This window comes from Cannabis sativa, chromosome 1 (genome assembly GCF_029168945.1).
Source record: "Cannabis sativa cultivar Pink pepper isolate KNU-18-1 chromosome 1, ASM2916894v1, whole genome shotgun sequence".
NCBI classification, from domain to species: domain Eukaryota; kingdom Viridiplantae; phylum Streptophyta; class Magnoliopsida; order Rosales; family Cannabaceae; genus Cannabis; species Cannabis sativa.
In genome coordinates, this window is record NC_083601.1 from 21,217,040 (window position 1) to 21,233,125 (window position 16,086).

At 33.3% G+C, this 16,086-nt stretch overlaps 1 protein-coding gene across 1 annotated transcript; it reads left to right on the top strand.

Moving 5' to 3' along the window:
• The first annotated feature begins 1,274 nt into the window (after positions 1–1,274).
• Positions 1,275–7,006, top strand: LOC133031851 (ran-binding protein M homolog). Its single transcript, XM_061105588.1, has 11 exons — positions 1,275–1,443; positions 1,519–1,892; positions 2,443–2,589; positions 2,739–2,825; positions 3,218–3,263; positions 3,592–3,668; positions 4,388–4,550; positions 5,210–5,278; positions 5,858–5,917; positions 6,169–6,255; positions 6,340–7,006. Exons 1-11 carry the CDS (start codon positions 1,303–1,305, stop codon positions 6,616–6,618), a joined length of 1,530 nt encoding a protein of 509 aa, XP_060961571.1. The 5' UTR covers positions 1,275–1,302; the 3' UTR covers positions 6,619–7,006.
• Positions 7,007–16,086: the final 9,080 nt, after the last annotated feature.

Genomic DNA, 16,086 nt, shown 5'->3' on the forward strand with positions numbered 1-16,086 from the left:
TTTCTGATCAGATCTCGCCGACAGAGACCGCCGTGGATGATGACAGTGACGACCACTCTCTGAATCCCACTCCAATGCCATCATCGACGTCCACCGCAAGAAGAGGGATGAAGAAATTGAGGCTGGGTAGTAGGTACCAAATCTTTTAATGCCAGTTTTGTTTTGTTTTGTTTTTGTTTTTTTTTCTTGGTTTTGTTTTGAAAAAATTATTAGATCTTTTTGTATATAAGTGACAGAACCCCAAAGAACAGATTTGGGCTTTTGAATTCGATGGTATGTCCCTTTACCAGATTTGAGAATTGTTTTTTTTCCTGAAAAAATTGGTACAAATTTAGTTTCGTTCTAGTGGTTTGAGCTATGGTTCTTGACCTTGGATGAGCTATTTGAATTTTATTGTGCAATTTCAGATTTGAGTTTTTACCCAGCTTTCTTGATTGGTTATAACAAATTTTGATAATTGAATTCGTAATTGGTGGTTGTGGTGGCACTGTGATGGTCATGGTAGTATAATGTGTGAAGAAGATTGAAGAAAAAAAATTAAAGAAAAACCATCTGGAAAAAGGAAAAATAATTGGAGAAGAATTGAGAAAAAAAAAAAAAAAAAGGAAAAAAAATTATTATTATTTTTTAATAATTTTTTTTTGAATAAATTATTTATTATTTTAATTATTTTAATTTTTTTTAATTAAAATTATGGCTGGCCCAATAATATTTGAACACGTGGCATTCTTGTCAGTATTTAACAACTCTGTTAAATTGGGTACCAACGGACTTACGAAAATAGCGACCTTAGGGACTAATGCTGCCAATTTTCGAGGTTGAGGATTAACCTGCATCAACTCTAAACTTTTGGGGACTTTTGCCGCAATTATCCCGAAAATCATTGCAATAGTAGACTAAGCAGACCGTGATCTAACACTATAATTCTCTTGTGTTCATTATATTTTCTAGTACGTCTATGCCTGCTCTTTGAATACTCGTCATTCTAGATTAAGTACTAGCACATTTTCATTAAATAATTATATTTTTATTTTTATTCGGTGTTGTCAAAATTCCTCCAAGAACATAAAATTTTTTGTGTAAATCAAACTCTCTTAATTTAATTCTTTCTTATTTTTCATCTTGTCAAATTTGTTAAACTAATAATGTAAATAACATTTATTCTGTATTATTATGATAATCGCAAAACTATCAAAGTAACAATTAGAATAATTAAAACTGTAATTTTTTTTAAAAAAAAAATAGTACACGACTAATTCCCCATTTTTTTGTTGTAAAATTATTTTAATAATAAAAATTTTGATGCTAGTTTTACAAAACACTCTACTTTTGCACTTCTATTCTCTCCAATTTCATTTCATCGGAGAAAATTATACACACACCGAATCAAAGCGTGAATTTTCTCCACTCTGCTCTGGTTCTCCCTTTGTCTTCAACCAATTTGTAAGCTTTTCATCTTGAGCCAAAATTATTTCAGGTCTTTGTTCGATTCCCTATATGAAATTTTGAATTGGTTAGGTTTCGGGACTGAAGGCCATGTCAGCGATCAACGCCACTAATGGTGAAGATCTCGCTCGCTACTTCCTCGATCGCTCTCGACTAAGCTTGGCTCGAGGTCTATGCGACATGGACGAGGACGAAGAGGCTCCTACCGAGCTCAACACCATTAACAGCTCCGGTGGATTCCTTGTTGTCTCTCCCGATAAGCTTTCGGTGAAGTACACTAATGTTAATCTTCACGGCCACGACGTCGGTGTCGTTCAGGGTAATAGACCGGCTCCGGTGAAACGGCTTGTTTACTATTTCGAGATTTTTGTTAAGGATGCCGGAACTAAGGGTCAAATCGCAATTGGTTTCACTAGCGAGAACTTCAAGATGCGGAGGCAGCCTGGGTGAGAATCGTATTTCTTTACTTTCGGTGTTGGTTGAATATTTGGTTTAATAATTTTGCTTTGGTTGATTGCCGGGAAAGTGAAGTGAGAAAAAGTGGGCTTCTGAGAATTTATTAATTGGGCTTATCCATGCTCATCGACGGAAATACTAATGCAAAGTTTTTGGTTTCGTTGTGATCAATGAGCTGATTATTGCAATCTTTTTGTTTTTGTTAATTTAAACTATTTGGTTCTGGGTTTGCGTGTAAAAATACTGTTTAGGTTTGTAGAGATTAGAGACATGGTTAACCTATTTTTTTATTACAGCAAGCCTATGTAGTTTCTTCATGTATTTGGTCAATACTCTTTAGTTATTTGGACTAAATTTCAAAATAAACCGCAACACTAATGGAGCAAATTGATTGCTAAGTAGGAAAGTAGAACAGAAAAGGCAAACTCAAGAATTTGAGTTCAGCCCTTTGTGTTCATGAGGCGAATCTTTCTTTTAGTAGACAGTTCCTTGTATATATTGGTTATATTTCACTTTTTTGATGAACATATTTATTCGTAGATGGGAGGCAAACAGTTGTGGTTATCATGGAGATGATGGAAATCTTTATCGTGGACCAGGCAAGAGTGATGAATTTGGACCGACGTACACTTCTGGTGATATAGTTGGGGGTGGTATTAACTATGCATCACAGGAATACTTTTTTACGTAAGTTAATTGATTTCTTAGTTCATTTATTCTGGAAGAGATTTTATTTGTCGAATTTGATTTTGGATGCATTTACCGTTTTGTTTGTTGTATTTTATTAACTGTTCTCTGCCTTAAAATTCTGTACTTCTCTTTTGTGTTGATGCCAGTAAAAATGGGGCTGTAGTAGGGACAGCTTTCAAGGAAGTGAAGGGTCCATTGTTTCCTACCATTGCTGTTCATAGTCAAAATGAAGAGTAAGATAAGGCTTATCCTTTTTCAAATAATTAATCTTCTTATTGCTTGAAAGTAGTTAGTTTTTAATTACTACATATTTAGGAGATAAGTTTTAGATTTTGTTTGTGAATTTCAAATTCTGATTATGGTTTTTTTTTTTGTGTGTGTGGAATAATTCCTGGCAACTTCTTTTCTATGATTCTAGTTTTGGCTTGAAAGTAAGTTTTACCTTTTAACTAATAGGTTTTACGTGTGATCTTCCAGGTGTTAGAATTGTGGTTGAGTTGATGATTCTTTACATGCTATCCTGATGCATTATTGCTTACCACATCACACATGCCATTTATTCGATCATAATTATTTTGCTAGTGCAAACGAGAATGATTTTCTTAAATACGTGTTTCCTTTGCAGAGTGCAGGTTAACTTTGGGCAGAAACCTTTTGCTTTTAATCTTAAGGCAAGAGATACTTTCTTTCCTCTGTTTTTTTTATTTCTATACCTTTATTCACGATATGATCTAATCTACACAACTCAAGCGTGGTCCCTGAAAGAACTCCATGTTACTAAATGAGAATGTCTTGATTTAACGTCAAATTTTTATTTTCCTATAGACGTGTTTGTTGAGTATACAGATTTTCTTCTTGCTGTCTTCTTATTTGTAATCAAGTTCAGATTCAAGATGGTCTGCAAAGCGAAACAAAATCTGCCATATCTGATATAGTAGATTGCTCTCTAAGTTTGTAAATTGTGTTTTCCTTCTAATTTGATCATTGTTGTATGATTAGGAGTTTGAAGTACAAGAGAGGATGAAGCTACAAATGACAGTTGATAAAATGTCTTTACCAACAAATGTTAGTCATGGGTAAGTTTACTCTAGCTCTTTTGAGTATGAACTAACCAGTATGTCCAGTTTTTTGTTTTAGGGCTCGTTTGGTATAACGTATAAGAGTCGTATTGTATTAAATAACAAGAATACTATGTTTGGATAAAACTTTGTATTGTATTAATTATTACAACTATGAATTTCAATACAATGTGAATTATATTATTTAATACATAACAAATGATCTGTATTAGCTTATATAATAATATTTACAAAGGGTATGGGGTTAGGGACTCGGACTCGGTAGCAAACACGGACTTGACCTCGGACTGGGACCGGATCGAGACTTGGACTCGGATCCGGACCTCGGACACAAACCCAGACCCGACCTCGGACCTAGACCTGGATCACGACCCCAACTTGGACCCCGGACTAGGTCCAAGGTCGGGGTTTGGGGTTCTGGTTCGGGTCGGGGTTTGTGGCCGAGGCCGGAGATGGGATTCGGGTCTAGGATCGAGGTCGGGGTTGGGGTCAAGTTTGAAGTAAAGAAAGTATAATTTTACAATATCTATTAATGCAAATCAATGCCAAACATTGTATTGTATTAAATAATATTAATACAACACAATACAAAACGGTATACTAAACGAGCTCTTAGTATTTACAATATCTGAGGACTTCAATGTTGAAGTGAAGCTCATCCATAATGTCCTCTATACATGTTAGTACTGAGTTTGACATTTGCATTTGCTAACCAGACTTGTGCGCTCATATTTGCAATATTATGGCTATGAAGATACACTTCATTCTTTTGACACGGCTACTAAAAGTACTGTTCCTCCAATATACATAGCTCAAGAAAATGGGTTTGATGAGCATGATATAGTATATGCATTGAGTCAGAGAAAGATTCTCAGACAGGTTTGTAACTACTTGGTGAATTTTGTCATATTTCTTAGCTGCTTATAATTGAATTGTTTGAAGTCATAATAGTCAAGCTCTATTGACTTTGCCCTCATTCTCTTTCCCTTATATGTATAGTAGTATCCTATTCATGCTCATTCCCAGCACCCCCTCATTACAATAGCCCATATACCTCATTATTTATTATATTCTACCCATATGTGGGGTCTAATAAATTGATATACTTACAGATAACAAACATAAAGTATATTATGAGGACTTATGAAGTGTGCTTTATTGAATTAAAAAAGGAAAAACAGTATCCACAGGTAATAGAGAGACCTGGTTCTCTCCTAGAGCCAAGGTTTGAAACACAACACCAAATATTAACTCCAGCACGCTCAGTCTTTCTATTTGTCCTATGAAACCTTCCCAAAGTAATCTGATTTTAGACAAATACACTTTCTAAAACCAGTCCCTATTATTCCCAAATAATACTCCAGTTAACATCACCTACGTCTTGCATTATACTAGGCCTATCATATGCAAGTACATGTATCATGGGATTTGATCACTATTCTTTAATAATATACCTTCCATTTTGCAATTTTCTTTCCTTCGTAAAAATATATTGGTTTCTAATATGATATTGTTTTGATGTGCTTGTTTGAATGAAGCTAATTAGGAATGGAGATATTGATGCTGCACTTGGAAAACTTCGTGAGTGGTATCCCCAGATTGTTCAGGTGACTTTATATTTTTGCTCCTTCATTGCAATATGCATCTTACATTACAAAAGAGACTTACCACTTTTTTCATATCCATATTTCCAGCTGATGTAGTTCTGCAAATATAGTCTTACACAATGCATTTTCTTTTCCGATGAGATATATTTACTTAGACTTGAATTTTGGACTACTTTCAATTATTGCTCACCCAGCCCACCCAAGAAATTGAGCTACTGCCATGTGGAACTATGTTGTGCATTAGGGCCATATGTTTCCAGGGGAGAATATTCTATTTTTCAGTCTTGTTCTGATTGGGTTATGGTGATCTTATCATTCATCATATGGTGATCATCGTGAATGGCATCTTAGCAGTAATTCTAATTGATTACTGAATGGAGTTCCTTGTTTTGCAGTTGTCATTACACTTTCATGTTGGATTCACTGATACATCTCACATTTTCTAATCCATGTTCTGATTGTGACACACCATATTGTTTCTAAACTTTGATTCTTTGCACTCTTTATTTGATGATTTTATGTCATTATTAACCTTATCAGAATTTGTTAATTATAACGAGTCACTTTTTCTTTCTGCAGGATGATAAATCAGCAACTTGCTTTCTGCTTCACTGTCAAAAATTCATTGAATTAATTCGAGTATGATTTTATTCTGTTGTCTTAAATACCTTGAATTTACTCTTACAGAAAGTCAAGTACTCTTTATCCTGATATTTTTGCAAATAAATAAATAAAGGTGTATCACTGCATCTCTTGGATTCCTATTTCCTGTTTGCTGTTACTGTCACTTAAAATTAAATTGGGAACATGCATTGTCATTCTTTCGGGTCCATCTTATTTGTTTCTTCAAGTATATATTTATTCTCGTTGAGTGTAACTATGATAATTAGGTTGGAGCACTAGAGGAGGCTGTGAAATACGGAAGAATGGAATTGGCAAAATATTTTGAGTTCCCTGAGTTTGACGATCTAGTTAAGGTTAGCAAATTTTACTTGTTACTCCTCTCTCTCTCTCTCTCTCTCTCTCTCTCTCTCTCTCTACATAAAATCCTCATTTTGTAGGACTGTGTTGCTTTGTTGGCATATCAACGGCCACACGAGTCTTCAGTAGGGTACCTTCTCGAAGAGACACAACGTGAGGTTGTGGCCGACACTGTTAATGCAATGATCTTGTCAACGAATCCTAATATGAAAGATTCCCAAAGTTTCTTGCATTCGTACCTTGAGAGGCTACTCAGACAGTTGACTGCGTGCTGTTTGGAGAGAAGATCTTTAAATGGGGACCAAGGTGAAGCTTTCCATCTGCACAGCGTACTCGATAGTAATAAGGCCAAGTGCTAGCTGATCTTAATGCTCATCGCATACCATGTACACATGCACAGACGACCTTTCTTATTTTGTTGCCTATCTGACTGGATTCAGCGCTTAATTTGCTTTACCGAATGCCCACTCGTACCTAGCCGATCTGAAGGAGTGTTGTACTCATCGTGAAGAATGTAAGCTTCGTAGTTCACCATTTTGAAGCCTCAGATCAAGAGATCTGGGAAATGTATGTACTGTAGAATTCTGCGTTATGATCTCTGGATTACCACAAGGACGTGTACAAAATCTGTTTGGGGAGCTACATTGGAAATGTGTTGGAATCAAACTAAAATCGAAAAGATTGTATCCTTTCTGAATGAAAATGTGGGAACTAGAGGTCTTAAATCTGAATCTCCAGTTTTTTTAATTTTTTTTTTTGATATAGGAAATCAGTTTTAAATTTGTTTTGTTTGTTTGTTTCTTTTGTTGTTTTTGATGAAATTGCGTTATCTTAGACGTTATAGTTTTAATTGTTGATCACTCCAAAAAAGAAATCATTTTCCATTAGGAAAACCCTGTTTCTCTCCCCAAACTGCCGAAGGTCATTCTTTTGTTAATAGTTTGACATTTTTTATTCCTTTCGGATTTTTGGATCTTGTGCTTTTCCGAATGTATTTTTTTTTTTTTTTTTTTGCTGAAGTTCCGACTGTATTTATTAAAAACAATATAATCAATATGTATTTTGCTCTTAAATTTTATTATTTATAAGATTTTTCCACTGAATTGTTTAAAGATGTTATTATATATATAGAGCAAAACTATGGTAGGATTTAGTAAAAGTTTTCTACTGGTAGGGTATTTTTTTTAACTATTGATTTTACATCGTTTGGTTATTATGGTGTAAGATGTATACTTTTATGATACATTTAACTGTATGCAATAAATTTTTTTTATTTTCTATAATAATATTTATTTAAAAATATTAGATATTAATATTTAGAAAAAGGACCATTTGTTGAAATTTATTTTAGATCTACTCACAAGTATGTTGTTTAAACACCCTAAATATGAACTTTCTAAAACGATAAATTAAACACATATAAAGTTAAGAAAACTTTAAATTGATGCAGCAGAATTAATGTCTCCTTCCACTCAGATCTCTAACCCTTGTATCCTTTCTGTAGCAGAGTATAATCAAGATCTGAGCCCGAATGTCCTTCTTCTTCAAGTTTGATCCTTCACAGTCAGTCTTCCAATCTATAATTTATTTACTGCTTGCTGTGTGTGGGCACTTACTCTTTCACTAGGGTCGAAATATATGAAGGGAAAAGAGAAGAGAGGGTTTCGGCCAGGTATAGAAAGTGAGGAAGGCTCAGTTTTTCTGAAGAGAGAAATTTCTGTCAGATTACTAATGAAAGCTTGTGAAAGCATGTGATTTGACTGAGCCATCACTTTCTATTTATAGACAACTAATAGGTTTAGGTTAGGAATTATTTGGCATTAAAATAATGAAAATATTAATTTGAAAAACCAAGTGGCTGGCCATGGTGTTATAGTGGGCTCCACTTGATTTTACAGTTTTATCAAATTTTATCTCTATTTTCTCAAAAACGCCAATTTTCCAATTCTTACCTTTTAAATGCCAAAACTAATTATTTAATAACTAAAATAGATTATTAAATAATATTGTCATTTAATTTAATTATTAATTAGACATATAAAGTCCATTAATAAATAAATAAACTTAGAAACTCTTTTCTTTACAATTTCACCCCTGCTTAGTGAAAATTCATAAAATTAGACATAGTTTAACTTTAGAATTATAATTGATTAATCACGAATCAATTAATGAGTCTTACAAGCAGAATGTTCTCAACTAGAATGGGGACCATGGATCTATATGCTGAGCTTCCAATAAGTGAACCAAATTTACCAAGTAAATTCCTACTTATTAATTCTTCGTTGAATCCACTCTTAGAACTTAGAATTGCACTCTCAGACTTATATAGAGCATATTGTATGTTCCACGATATCAATATCCTATCTCATTTAACCATTGTTATAATCTTATTGTGATTTAAAGATCCTCTATATAGATGATCTACATCGAGATGGGATTTCTTTACCGTTCTCACCCCTCAATGTATTTTGCCCCTTAAAACACTTACCTACCTGTAAATGGTGTTTAGTGATCTAATAAATAGTCAGTTAAACAAGAGCTCATCCATTTACTTCTATTTGCTAAGCTCGAAGGGAATCATCACTTTACTTCTATACACCAGTAGAAGCTATAACTTCCATATTTATGTTCAGCACTCCCACTCAATCATACTATCATGTTCCCAAAATATATGTATCACCCTGACCCAAAAGTAGGCTTAACTAATAAATCAAAGAACATGAATAACACTCCTGAGTTGAGCCCAAGCATATCAGGATTTAGATTATTTTAATCTTAAGATCAACTACTGATATTGACTTGGAAAGATATATATAACGGTAAGTTTGTAATATCTTAACTTAGTTGCAATATCGGTCCAGTCCAATGTATACTCCATACATTCGAAACTAGTATACTTTACTAATGTCCTGGAAAGAACATAACACTTACTCCAAGTGTAAGTATACATCATCGTTGATTATCACATTAGTGTAAACCCAATAACACTGATGAAACAGGGACTAAGTCTTTTGATTCATATGAACACAATCACATTCCACTGTGTTGACAATACTGTAATTGTGAATAAACATATGATCTGGATTTAACTGATTCTGTGTGTAAACATAATAAACATATTTAAACCATTAGCATGTAGAATTCATGCAAACATCAATCACTTCAAATTTCTTATATTGATAACTAATCAGATTGTAAAGAGTTTTATTTAGGGCATAAAACCCAACACCCTTATAATTCTCTCTATTACAATATTGTTCATCGATCTTTACAGCAAATCCCTCTCTACATCAGACTATTTCTTTGTAGCCAGCCCAATCGGACGGCGACCACACGGAGATCCCATGATGACCCCACGACAAACCAACAGAGACCCCACAGCTAACCCATTGCGAACCCACGAACCTGGTGTATAGTTTTGATTCGTCTTCAACTAGTTTTCGTCTTGTAATAACTCTATTTGCCCTTATGAAACACTAATGAGTGGCTTCGACAAACGAAAGTGTGACAAACGAATGTGTGTGAGTAGGATTGAAATCTCTGCAAACATATTTCTATGTTACTTTATTAAAAAAAACTCAAAACCACTATTTGCACCTGATCTTTGTTTCTGCCTTTGCCACTCTCATTCTATCTATTCTTGATGTATGCTAATCGTGTACCCTCACAAGAACACAACCACCCCCTTTCGTGAGTTGCGCCATCTGAGTTTGGCCTACAATGCCATTTTCTTAAACCAAATCCAGCTGTGTTAGAATATAAAGTAATAAATTTTGCAGTCAATTCTAAACTATCAAATACATGACCGACCAAATCTTCAGTTTTGAGAGCAAAAGAATTTATGAAGATACCAAACTTTGAAAAAAGGGAGCTCAAATCTTTCAAAAATGCAAGTGCATCTCATGCTAATTCCTTGGCCAAATGTGTGCCTCACCAACCTTTGTGCGCTAGAAAGATTGAAAAGTAATTATGGTCCCCAGCTACTACATGAGGATAATCTGCTACCTATGTTTCATAAAAATATATACTATAAAAAATTTCTTGACTTGTGATTGAACTATTTTCTTCTCTATACCATGGGGTAAGAACTACTGGTCTTACAATAGAGTTTCCCTATATATATATATTTTAGCTTAGCTTTGAACGATTAGTAAAATCTCAGATTATGTTAAATTATTAAAAAAATTATCCTTAAAATTAGCTCAACAACAAACTGTATTTCTTCTTGGATCCTTTACACTAAGATTGGCCTTATCAAATATATCTCTACTTGATTGCTTAATTCCTCATTTGTTGGTAGTGGTTTTTTGATCGACGATCTTAGATTTTGAGAAATATTCTCTCGGAGAAGCAATTCAGTAGAGTTTTGACAAGCTAGCGTGATCAAGAACGTGTATTCTGTTTGAATATTGGGGTCCTCTATTTATAGGTGGGAAAGTATGATGCACACTCTTCGGTCTTTTCGTCGATTATTGTTCTCCTACTTCCTTGCATGTTTTGTCGTTAACTCTATCTCTTGAGCCCAATCACTCAATTCTTGGTGAGCTTTGTTCTTCCCATGATCCTCGACTTTTATTTTTGTTTTAATTAGACGATGTGTTTTTATCCTCTCCTACCATGTCATTAGTTAGTTTACTTTTGAAATTACTTTTATACCCTTTGGATTAATTTTAACTCTTACAATTGCTCTTTGATTCTATAATTTTTGAGCTCTTAATTATTATATCTGAGCTCAGATGTTGTGGAATCAGAACTAGGGGTGTTCATCCGATTCAATCTGTACTTTTTTGGTTAAACAACATTCAATCCGCACTAAGTGCGGATTTCATATTTTGGATCCAATCTGATCCGCATAACAGTTTAAATCCAATCCGCAATAGTGCGGATTGGATCGATTATTTTGGATCGGTTGCTTTTTTTTTTTATGATAAATTATTTAATATTTCATAGAAAAAAAATAAAAAAAGACAATTGTTTCTTAATCTTTAATAATAATCTATTTCCATCTCCATTTATATATAAATCAAACCAATATACATTTATGTATATACTTATCTTTAGATTTAACACTAAAATATATATATGTATTCATTATTAAAATAAATAAGTTAGTATATATATTTAAATTTATGTATATGTGTCTATGTGAATAAGAATAATTTTTCTGGTGTTTTTTATTATAAAATAAATAAATTACACCAACTTAATATATTACTAAAAAAAGATTAAGAAATTAGAAGTTTGTGTCTTTTTTTAATATTACTAGAAAATTAATATATATTATATATTATAATTTTTTAAAAAATATATATAATTAAGTGCGGATTGGATTGGATCAGTTACTTTTTGAGGTCGAACAACATCCAATCCGCACAAGTGTAGATTTTAGATTTTTCAATCCAATCCAATCCGCGCAAGTGCGGATATATCCGCATTTTACGGATTAGATTGGATTGAATCGTGCAGATTGGATTGGATCAGATACTTAGTGAACACTGTTGGAAATTATTTTACCAAGATCTTAGATCTACTCACAAGTATGTTTATTAACATCCTAAATATGAACTTTCTAAAACGATAAATTAAAAACATATAAAGTTTAAGAAACCTTACATTGGGTGCAGCGGAATATAATGACTCCTTCCGTTCAGATATCTAGCCCTTGATTCCTTTCTGTAGCAGAGCATTATCAATATCTGAACCTGGATCTCTTTCTCTGAATCTTTGATGCTGAAACTCCTTTGCTGATGATCTTTCTTCACGATCTTCCTCACTATGATTGAGGTATCACTTGATGTGTGTGGGCACTACTCAAACACTAAAGTAATTTCGAAATTTAAAGTAAGAAGAGAGAGAGTGGTCAGCTAAAGATAGGGAGAGAGAAGGCTCAGTTTTTCTGAATAGAAAAAAGTCAGAAGAAAAGTGTGTTTTTTCTGAAGCCTTCACTATCTATTTATAGCATTTCACTAGGGTTAGATTTGAATTATATGGCATTAAAATAATGAAAAAATCAATTTAAAACACAACAATAGGTGGCCGGCCATACACTAATGGATTGGGCCTTGGGCTTTGCAATTTTGCAATTTTACCACCTTTTGTATCTGATTTTCTCAAAAATGCAAATTTCCTAATTCAATCATTTAAATGCCAATTCTAACTATTTAATAACTATAAATAATTATTAAATAATATTGTCATTTATCATATTTATTAATTGAACCATACAAAGTATCATAATTAACAAATATGCCCCTATAAACTCTTTCTTTACAATTTCGCCCTTACTTAGTGAAAAATTCACAAATAGACATAGTCTAATTTGAGAATTATAATTGATTAATCAAAACCAATTACATGAGTCTTACAAGCAATATTATCTCAACTAGTGGGGGGACCATGGGTCTATTTAACCGAGCTTCCAATAAGTAGATCAAGAATTTAGCACTAAAATTCACTAACTTATTAATTCTTCGTTGAATCCACGCATAGAACTTAGAATTGCACTCTCAGTATATAGAATGCTCTATATGTTCCACCATATAGGCACATCATTAGTTATCCATTGTTATAATCCTAATGTGATCAATGATCCTCTATATGAATGATCTACACTGTAAAGAGATTAAATTACCGTTACACCCTACAATGTATTTATTCCTTAAAACACTTGACCCCGTATAAATGATATTTCAGCTTATGTGAAATGAGTACTCCACCATTTATGTTCGTTTGGTCAAGCTCGAAGGAGATCATCCTTTGCTTACTATTCGCCAGATAGAAGCTATAGATTCCATGTTTATGATAGCGCTCCCACTCAATTGCACTACTGTGTTCCCAAAAAGTACGTATCACCCTGACCAAAAGGTAGGCTTAACTAACAATTCAAGGAACACGAATAGCCTTTCAAGATTGAGCCTAATCATAACAGGATTAAGATCATTTGATCTAGGATCAACTAGGCGATATTGACTTGAATAGATTTTACGGTAAGTTTAATTAAATCTAAGTCAAAGTTCAATATCGGTCCCTTCCGATGCATACTCCATGCATCCAACCTGAGCTTTACTTTAACCAATGTTCTGGAAAGAACATAGTATTTCTCCAAATACAAGTAAACTCTTGTTGTAGATTATCATATCGCAAAACCCCGTGTCCGATAAATCTAGGAAACTTTATTCACATAGTCATGTTTACTTTCCAATGTGTTGACGGCACAATAAACAGGATCAAGTATGTGAAAAGGGTTTCAGATGAATTTATACATTATGTACATATAATCATGAAATAAATCATGTGAACCATGCAACATCAAATGTTATTTCTGATCTATATTAATAAGTAAATCTGATTATATTGAAATGAGTTTTATTTAGGGCATAAAGCCCAACAAACTCCCACTTGCACTAATATAAAACAAAAAGTGCGTTTCAAATAATCTCAACACCTCGATATACAAATCAAGTGTAGTAGTAGTAAACTCCTCGTAATAGGATCTGAAAGGTTGAATTAACCACAACCTTTTCTCCACCATTACTCTTCCTTAATCACAAAATCATTGATAATGTGAAATTCCTCTCTATATGTTTACTCTCTTGGGATACTGGATTCTATACCTTTGGCAACTACTCTTGGTTAATCAGGAAATTAACACTAGTAGTTTAAGGCAATTTGGAATGGTGCCAAAGATGTATAGAACTTTCCTTAGATTGAATAAGTACCTTTCCTGCAGCTTTAACATTCAGTCTCTCTCTGGTAGACCTAGAGACTTCAGATAGGTTTTTACACTTCTCCAAAATCACTATTCCACCCCCAGAGTAACCACCATCTTATCAGAAAGATTTACTAGCACAAAGGCAAATTTCGAAATCTGATATGGTGTAGTCTAAGAGTTTTAAACACACCCTTATAGACTAACATATAGTTCCTCTTCTTAATCTTAAAATTTACTTGATTGTCTTCCAATGTTCTTCTCCTGGATTAATCTGATACCTACTCATTACTCCCACTCAACAGCAGGTGTCTGGTCTAAGGCATACAAAAGCATATCTAAGACCTTTCACTGTTGATATAAGAAATTCTTTCATGGCTTTATCTTTTCTGGAATAGTTAAGACTTTTCCTTAGATAAATAAAATCTATACCTAAGAAGTTGTGAAGCTTCTATAGATTGCCTTTAGAAAGAAAATGCTTCAGCATCTTACTAAAGTAAGTTGCTTGCATTAGAGTAAGTAATTACCAGGTATACCACAAGCCATAGGTTTAGATAAACTCAAACCTATAATACTAGGAACAGGAAGTTTTGTTAAGTCCATTGAATGGACTTATTAACTAAAATTTCCTTTTATGTCCTTGTAATAGAAAACTTTAGGTTACTCCATGTGAATGGATTAAACCATAGTTCTATTGGCTTTCTTCTTAGTTTCTTATCTTGACAATCCATTACTTGTTTAAACTCACAATGGATTTTTAATCACTAGTGTCTCCCAAGTCATAAGAAGGTGAGTTCCTAGAAACTCTCCCACTACGACGAGGTACCGTGAATTATGTCGAAGAAAACTAAATGGTATTTATCTCTTCGGTTGTGACAAGACAACAGAGGTAGTGGGATCATCATATGTTATATAAGATGATAGAACACTTTTGGAATCAAGAATTAAATATCTCCTTTATTTGCTACTTGTTTTTCAGACTTAGTCATTTTCTTAGAAAAGTAGTATTTGTTTGAACAAACACTTTCTTATCTATTGACAATGGGATGGTCCACCCCTAATCACTTAGAATAGCTAACAAACCATGGTTAACAGTTCTAGCTTTTCTTAAGATTTTGATTAGGTCATCCATGAACCTAGTAATGATTTACATTAAGTATACAACCATTACATCATTCTGAAATTGTATTACCATAGAAGGAATTAGGCAACGACTAGTAACTAATCATCAATATGCAACTCGAAATTTCTGGGGAGGTAAGTTTGGATATAATTCAAAAATCAAATTAATGATCTTTGAACTGCATATCTACTAACTATTTCTCCACCCCTATCAGTTCGCAAGATCTTTAACCACTTACCTTAATGGTTTTAACCATTGCTAGAAATTAATGAAATTTTTCAAACATTTCAAATTTCTTTGCTAAAAGGTATAATCTAGAGTTATCGTTTTAAGAATACAACGAAAAACTCATATCCACCCCTGAATGTACATCCATCTGTGAATGAGATGAACTACTTTCAGTGGATATAGGCATATTAACCCTTTGCAGAGATTGATCTTGTCAAATCCACTATGAACAAGATACAAATGCCATAGATTAAGAAAAATGTGGTTGTGTCGTTTTGATGACTTAGGTATAGTTACATCAAAGAGTTCTTAGAATACTGCAAGTGGATCCTGGTCACAGAATACCTAACTCATATTCCATACAGTTTTAATCCATTAATAAAAGATGGATATTAAACACTTGAGAAAGTGTAACTGTATTGTATTACGGAATTAGAAATATAAGAAAATTTCTGTTTGGATTCTAAAATTAAAGTCAAAGACTTAAATTCAACCAAATATAATGAGTAATTCTTTCTTGGACCAGCACTACTAATATAACTCTAAGTCTGATTTGCCCATACAAGTAGGAGATTTCTAAGATTGAGGATTTATATCAATTGGGAATAGAATTTCGGGATTATAATCATAAGCGTCATTTAATTTCTTAAGAGAAAATATAATGACATGAAATGATTTATAGACCATTCATCCAATGATATATTATGGAGCTAATTCGAAATGAATAAGCGAAGAGGAATTAGGATAATTTCGATTATAAATAAGAAT